We start from the raw sequence: 8,499 nt of genomic DNA on the forward strand, positions 1-8,499 counted from the left end.
TCATTGTTATATTACTGTTTTTAATCTTCTTTCTGCAAATGTCCGATACATTTATAGCTGTTAGCACTGATATTTATTTTGTCCACTATATCATGTGAACGCAGAGCAAACACTGTATTAGGAGACACAGAGTTAAAGTGTTTACTCTTTCTCACAGTAGGTGGCAGTATTGGTGTATTTAAACCATAGATTTAGTCATGTATGCCTGTGTCTTTGTAATTTATATAGGTTACTGATACAGATGTATTTAATGCTGTTTATTAAATCTGATACTTGATGTTCATGGTTAATTTGCAACCTAGTTATAAACAAGGTTACGTCAATTTATGTCATTTCAGAACCACACATATCGACATGAAGAGCATGTAATAATGAGGCAATAAATAATGACAATTGAGAAATAAGGACACATTTTATTTATTCTTATTAAACACCCTTCAGTGGACCTTGCTTCAGTTACCAGCCAGCACCTGTGCTTCACATTTTTACCTTTCATTACTACATCATCATCATCATCATCATCATCATCACTGTCATCATCATTCACAGTTCAACCTGTTCTGTTCTAACTCTGCTGTCAGCTTCTTAGCAGCTCTGACAAACTCGCATCATCACAATGTAGGCAAGTGTGTCTAAAGAATGATTTAGCATTGTGCTTGTGTGTGAACACTGTTTAAGGAGTTGACTCTATGAGATATTGCACAAGACTGAAACACGGAGAGCTCAGCCACTTCCACAATTCTAAGATGTCTCACATCGATTTATAGTCAAATGATTGTTGTTCAGCGTTGCTGCCCGTTTTTAGACAATGTTTATTTTTGCGCATGTACATTTCGAGCAACCAGTCCTATGCATTATATGTTTTCACACTTAATGCTAGATCTTATTATATAATCGATATTAAGACATTTTTGCATACAGTCATTCTATTGCCTTGACTTTTATTTTGAAATACTCTTACTTACGGGTTACCTGTCCTTTTGTTCGTCTTTCAAAGGCAAAAACAAAAATGGGATTGGCAAAAAAATAAATCTGCTCGTTATCTGAGTTTGTTTCCCTCTTGCAGAAAAAGTGATTTTCCTGTTTTTACATCCAAAAAATGAAGATAAAAAAAGACATAATATTCCTGTAGTTTAGTTTTTTGGTTCAAATAAATAAGATAAAATAAACTATCAAAACGTTGTTCAAATAGGCCAACCCTACAAGAATTTGGTAACAAACTATAGCAATATAGTTTGGCATTTCAAAATAATGAGAATTAAATGATTAATCATCCTGAGGCAGGAAGAATTGTCTTGTCAAGTTGCATTATTCAACATTTAACCATCGGACACCTCAAAAGTTTTGATAAATATCCTCATGTTCTCCATAAATGTCAAGAGTTGGTTCATCCAATGACTGGTTTACATTTTCATAGTCCGCTTCATCATCACTGGTTTCTTCTTCTTTGTCACAATCTTGATCTTCGTTACTCTCTGGGTCCTCATAATCATTACTCTCCTCTTCTTCCACTCTCTCTGCTTCCTCTTTGAGTTTCTCCTTGTTGTCTGCTGGATTAACGTTCTCGTAGTCATCGTCCTCGTCCTCATTCTTGTTATTATCATAATTGGTGCTGAGTCTGAAAGCCACTGCAACACAAGCACAAACACAAGCATCAGGACAAAATGTCTCATACATATCAGAGGGAATTCTTTACAAGCAATCAAACACAAATAATTGATGAAAGTGTATAATGAAACTTTATAGACAGCAACAGTTTAGAACTATTCACAGCCCCCCCATAAATGGAGAGAACATTTCCTGTTGTCCCTTGATAATACTAATCACATGAGAATAACTCTTTAGTCTTTTCATGTAATGTTCTGCGTGTCCTGGTGAGCACAGACATTGGGTTTGGACGAGGGCAACAGGCTGCTCGGTTCGTCTCTTTCTCCTGAGAACCAGAAAGACCCCCACCAAGACCAGCAGGAGCAGCAGCAGACCCACGACAGATACTGAGGATACCAGCGGCAACAAAGACACTACGAGAGAAAAACATTTAACAGTTAATCCTTTTTCCAAATTACATTGATAAATTGGCTCTATATACACACTGATATATTTTCAGAGAAGACACTTCCAGTTCATAGCTCACTACACCCAAATTGAAAGCACATACAAATGGGGAACTGAGCTGAACAGTTATGTGGCCATTGGTATTTTTTAGATGTGCTGAAGAGTGTGGGAAATGTAAGACAGAGCATGTCAAATTGTAAAACTGGGTCTAACTTCTTACTTCTACTACTAACAGAAGTTGCCGGCCAGAAAACCATGGTTCCTGTGTGCAACATAACTGAATAACTGTTGCTGAATTACAAACTGAAGTGACAAATGTTACAAAAGAGAGCCAATGTTCTTAAAGAACACTCCTAGATCTATAAACTAGGTCTATGAGAGGCAAACTAATATTCAAGGGAATAAAAAATGAATAAATACTTTGGGAGAGTTGGTAAAAATCTACACAAAGAAAGAACACAATGATATACCAGAGGAGATAGTTAGCTCCATTCAGTTCACCACCTTGGAAAAAAGAAAATGTATGGGTCGTCTGCAACTATGTCAAAGCTCTTAGTAGGAGACTATAAGGCAAGCCGTTTGGGTCAAATGAGCATTTGCTTTAGTACAGAGAGTGTCCCAAACATCACGTGCTGTGAGTGCAACAAGCACATGTGTGTCTTCATGTGCACATGTGGTGCACGTGTCTCTGTGTATAAAGTCATTTTTAAAAGCTATGACGTAGCTATGTGTATGTGTATGTATTATAGCCTGACCAATACATATAAAGTATGATCAAATGCTAAAGTTGAAACTGATGTTGCTATTTGGGAGTTTAAAAGAACAATATATTTGATGGGCCAATTGGATTATTTTTTACATGAAATAACATAGCATAAATAACCTTGGTCTGAGGATATTTTAGAATTTAAAAAATCCATCTCAAACGAGGTAATGCTGACACAGCACTGCAGGCTCTAACCAATATACAAACTATGTATCTACCATAAGCTAATATTGGCCAACATATATCAGCTAGCTTGATTTATCAGTCTAGGTGTAATATGGATTGATGTCAAATGTATTTATTTAACAATATAAAACAGAGAGAGAACTTACAATGTATATATTGGTTAAAATGTTTTTGCTGTTTTATGTACATAATTTCTGATTGTGATGGTGGTGATGATGGCAATAACATTACAGCTCCTCATATTATCATTGTATCATTGGTCATCTCTCTCTATGTCACTTCTCAGCCCACATTTCTTTATTCTCCTACTTGTCCGTCAGGCCTTCACTGCTCGCTGATGTTTCTCCTCCCACTTCCCTTATCTGTCGCTGTCACACCAACTCTTCTTGAAGTTACAAGGAACATCACCTAATTAATATAACAAAGTTGCATACTCACTATTGCCTGCTGCAATCTCTTACTCTCAGGCCTAACAATACTTCACATAGCGTCTGCTCCAATAAACATTTTGGACTTCCGAGTATACAATTAGGATGAAATTACCCAGAACTTCTGGTTATCTTTCGTATCCACAGCACTAGCTGTTCCTTTAACCATACCTTCCAGTCATCTGAGGACAGGACTGAGTACAAAAGGGACAAACAGTATTAAGAGAATATAAAATTATAGACAATATATACTGTATTTATTAATACAGTAAATATATATTGACGCAAAACAAAACTGAATTAATTAAAAAATGTTCTATCCAGAAAAAGCTAAAATGTAATGGAACATTTTAAAATAAAAGTGGCGTAATGACCCGTTATTATAGAAAGTTTTTACTCTTACAAATTACCTGAACAGATGACACCAGCGTCCTCACTGGGTCCACAGTTGTGTGTCCCAAATCCGTTGTGCCCACACTCAGTTAGAGACCTTTCAGTTCCTGAACAGTTAACATTATCAAGCCAGATTTGGCCGCTTCCATTACCAAAGTGAGCGGACTGAGGAGCAGTCAGTGCCGTACCACAGTCCAACTGTCTGCACACTACATCAGCATCCTTTAAGTCCCAACTGTCATCACATACTGTTCCCCAGGCACTGTTGTAATAGATTTCAACTCTTCCAGAGCAACGAGTAGATCCAGACCCAACTAATCTGATCTGAGCATCTATCAGAAAACACAACACATCATGACAAATCCATCTTTAGTTATATAACATTGTAAACTGAGAACTATTAGATTTTATGCATCACACTGTAGAACTGACTGACCTGCAGCAGGTGAAGTTGAGGTCAAGAGAATAAAGACTATAAAGAGAAGAGAAAAAATGGCATGGCTCATTACATTATGTAAGCTGAAAAGGGCAGATATAGAAGTTTGCCTTGTTGTACTTTAGATTCACTTCATAATTAAAATAAAGAGAAGGAACTTTTAACGGAAACATTTATCTTCAGAGAGAAAAAAGCAAATCTTTCCAAATAATATTTTGGGAATAAGTCTTACCAATGGCCAAATTGCAAAGGTTTCTCTGTTGTATGATCCCCATGGCCGACACATTTATCAGTGACAGAACAGACAACAGAAAACTGAAGTTAAAACCGCGATGCTCAGAAAAACTCTGCACTGCTCATTCCTTCTTGCAAAGCTTCCTCTTTATTTTCCGCCATATATCTTTCAGCTCATGACCCGGCCCCGGATAAGCGGAAGGAAATGGATGGATAACTAAAACTCAGCAGCTCGAATGCAAAGATAATCCTTTATTAGTCCCACAGCGGGGAAATTTGCAGGCTTACAGCAGCATAGAGTAAAATGCACACAAGAGACATAGTAAAAGAAAGACAAGATAAAAATAAAAAAATAAAATAAAAAAAAGAAGTATTATAAATAAGCAATAAGAAACAGTAGAAAAACAGCAATAACTGAAATATTATATTTACAGACAGGAAAAACTATTTTAACTATTATTGCACAGTGTAATGTATTGCACAGGTTTTTATTGTCATGTTTTTATTGTCATGTGTCATGTGGTCTGCTGGGAGCAGAGTTGGTTGTGCAACCTGACAGCAGCAGGAAGGAAGGACCTGCGGTACCTCTCCTTCACACACCGGGGGTGAAGCAGCCGGTGGCTGAAGGAGCTGCACAGAGCTGCCAGGGCGTCCTGCATGGGGTGGGAGGTGTTGTTCATCAGGGATGACAGCTTGGCCATCATCCTCCTGTCTCCCACCACCTCCACCGTATCCAGTGGACACCCCAGCACACTGCTGGCCTTCCTGACAAGCTTGTTGAGTCTCTTCTTGTCAGCTGCTGAGATGCTGCTGCTCCAGCAGACCACTGCATAAAAAATGGCTGATGCCACCACAGAGTTGAAAAAGGTCCTCAGGAGTGCTCCCTGCACTCCAAAGGACCTCAGTCTCCTCAGCAGATAGAGTCTGCTCTGACCCTTTTTATGAAGTGCATTTGTATGATTAGTCCAGTCCAGTTTATTGTTCAAGTGAACACCCAGGTACTTATAAGATTTCACAATCTCAATGTCCTGTCCCTGGATGTTCACTGGTTCCGGAGGACAGTGTTTACGCCGTCGGAAGTCCACCACCAGCTCTTTGGTTTTACCAGAGTTGATCTGGAGGCGGTTCCGCCGGCACCATCCTATGAAGTCCTGGTTCAGTTCTCTGTATTCCCTCTCATCACCGGCGGAGATGAGGCCGACGATTGCAGAGTCGTCAGAGAACTTTTGCAGGTGGCAGGTAGCAGAGTTGTATGTGAAGTCTGATGTGTATATGGAGAAGAGGAATGGAGCCAGAACGGTTCCTTGTGGGGCCCCCGTGCTGCAGGACACCCGATCTGACTCACACTCCCTTATCCTCACATACTGTGGACGGTTGGTGAGGTAGTCCAGTATCCATGCAGTGAGGTGGTGGTCCACCCCGGTCTGCCCCAGCTTGTCCCTCAGAAGCAAAGGCTGGATGGTGTTGAAGGCACTGGAGAAGTCGAAGAACATGACTCTCACAGTGCTTCCAGCCTTTTCCAGGTGAGAAAGGCATCTTTGTAGTAGGTAGATGACAGCGTCATCCACCCCGATGCCAGATTGGTAGGCGAACTGAAGAGGGTCCAAAGATGAGATCACCAGGGGGCGGAGGAGCACAAGGACCAGCCGCTCCAGGGTCTTCATCAGGTGGGATGTTAATGCCACCGGCCTGAAGCTGCTGAAGTCCTTGGCCCCGGGGTCTTTGGGACTGGTACCACGCAGGACGTCTTCCATAGCTGTGGTACCCTCCCCAGCTTCAAGCTCAAGTTAAAGATGTGCTCCACGATCCCGCACAGCTGGTCTGCGCAGGATCTGAGGAGCCTTGAGCTGATGCCGTCTGGACCCGTGGCTTTTCTCACCTTTATTCTCTTCAGTTCTTTTCTCACCTGGTTAATTGAGAGGGACAAGTTGGGGGAAGGGGGCTGTGTGCTGTAGGTTGTTGGAGTGGGGGTAGGGGTGGGGTGCAGTGTTTGAGGAGTGTGGAGGGGAGCCGAGTGTTGTGGAAAAGGGGTGGAGAAGGAGGAAGAAGGGGGGGTAATCCATAGGGGGTGCAGACGATGGGGGCTGCAGCGGCAGGGAGGTCTGGGTGGGGGGAGGGGTGGGTGGCTGATCAAATCTGTTAAAGAATGAGTTCAGATCATTCACCCACTTTTTGTACCCCACAGGCTGTTGGTTCGGCCCCTTGTGGCCAGACATGGCCTTGAGGCTCTTCCAGACTCCGCTGATGTTGTTCTGCTGCAGCTGATCCTCCATCTTTGTCCTGTAGACATTTTTCCCTTCCCTTATCTTCCTCCTCAGCTCCCTCTGCACAGTCCTCAGCTCCTCCTTGTTTCCTGATCTAAAGACCCTCTTCTTCTCCTTGAGGAGGGTCTTTATATCAGGATTGATCCGGGGTTTGCTGTTGGAAAAACACCGTACAGTCCTGGTGGGTACGGTGTTCTCCACACAAAAGGTTATATATTCCGTTATGGTGTCTGTGAGACCATCGATGTCCTCCCCATGGGCATCACTGAACACTTCCCACACAGTCGAGTCGAAACAGTCCTTAAGAGCCTCCTCGGCTTCATCGGACCATCGTTTGACTGTGCGGGTCACAGCTGGCTGCCTGTGCACAAGAGGTTTGTACACAGGCCGGAGGTGTACCAGGTTGTGGTCAGATCTTCCCAGGGGAGGGAGGGGTGATGATGTGTATGCCTCCTTGGTGTTGGCATACAGCAGGTCCAGGGTTTTATTGTCTCTGGTGGGGCAGGTGATGTACTGGGTGAAGGTGGGCAGAGTGGAGGTCGGAGGGGCATGGTTAAAGTCACCAGAGAGGAGGAGGAGGGCATTGGGATGTTGTGTCAGCAGCCTGCTTGTCGCCGAGTGTATGACGTCACAGGCCGCTTCTCCGTTAGCAGAGGGGGGAATATACGCAGCTATCATGATAACATGCGAAAATTCCCTCGGTAAATAGACTGGCCTCATGCTAACGGCCAACAGCTCAATGACCTCTGTACAGGTTTGCTCCTTAACAGTGATGTGCCCAGAGTTACACCATCTATCATTCACAAACACTGCCGGACCTCCTCCCTTCCTCTTACAGCTCTCCGCTGTCCTGTCTGCCCGGATGATGCGGAACCCGTCCAGTGCAGCGTTCGTGTCCGGAGTCAGCTCCGTGAGCCATGTCTCTGTGAACACCATGACGCTACACTCCCGGTATTCCCTCTGATGGCGAGTCAGTGCTGATAACTCGTCCATCTTGTTGGGGAGAGACCTCACGTTTCCCATGATGATGGAGGGGAGGACGGGTTTAAAACGTCTCCTCCTGGTACAACGTTCTGCCCCAGCACGGCATCCCCGTCTCTTCCTCCTCAGTTCACGGGGAACCTCGGGTCTCTCCTCCAAACAAAGGGGGCCATGGCTGCGGGCTGAAACTCCGGGCACGGAGGTGAAAAGTGCAAAAAACTGCAGGTAGACCACGTGAAACACTACGTGTCTCGCTGCCATAGTGCACAAGTGTTTACAAAAATTAAATAAGTAAAAGAAAGTAACAGAAAGTAACAAAAAACAATTTAACAATTTAAAGGAAAAAGCTCACCGGGAAAGGCAGTCAGAACAGGCAACAAATCACGTTGGGACATAGTTCCAAAGACGGCTGAGGACAATTGCTTCATAACAGATAAGTACTATCACTAAAAAGTTATTAAGACGGCTAAGTACACTCGCTGCATAGTTTCTAAGACGAGAACACTCACTCCAGGTGCACCCCTTTTTCCTGGTGGCACAGCAGTGGCTATGGCTACAGCTGTCGCTTGGTCTAGTGGTTCCTCATTTTCAATGTGATGTAAAATGGACTATTTGATAGAGTAGCATTAGGTTATGGATTTGTGTCACGCACTGAACTTCTGTTGGGTGCAAACACATACCAGGGTTACTTTAGAAGAAAAATAAATAAATATAAATAGATAAACCTTGGCCAATTGGAGTATGTTAGCAACAGTA

The 8,499-nt window shown here is 42.9% G+C and overlaps 1 protein-coding gene across 1 annotated transcript; it reads right to left on the reverse strand.

Moving 5' to 3' along the window:
• Positions 1 to 404: 404 nt before the first annotated feature.
• On the reverse strand, positions 405 to 4,614 carry LOC129098566 (scavenger receptor cysteine-rich type 1 protein M130-like). Its single transcript, XM_054607603.1, has 5 exons — positions 4,497 to 4,614; positions 4,265 to 4,300; positions 3,846 to 4,160; positions 1,887 to 2,021; positions 405 to 1,628 (listed from the first exon to the last, which is right to left on the reverse strand). Exons 1-5 carry the CDS (start codon positions 4,537 to 4,539, stop codon positions 1,336 to 1,338), a joined length of 822 nt encoding a protein of 273 aa, XP_054463578.1. The 5' UTR covers positions 4,540 to 4,614; the 3' UTR covers positions 405 to 1,335.
• Positions 4,615 to 8,499: the final 3,885 nt, after the last annotated feature.

The sequence above is a fragment of the Anoplopoma fimbria genome, chromosome 11 (assembly GCF_027596085.1).
Source record: "Anoplopoma fimbria isolate UVic2021 breed Golden Eagle Sablefish chromosome 11, Afim_UVic_2022, whole genome shotgun sequence".
NCBI classification, from domain to species: domain Eukaryota; kingdom Metazoa; phylum Chordata; class Actinopteri; order Perciformes; family Anoplopomatidae; genus Anoplopoma; species Anoplopoma fimbria.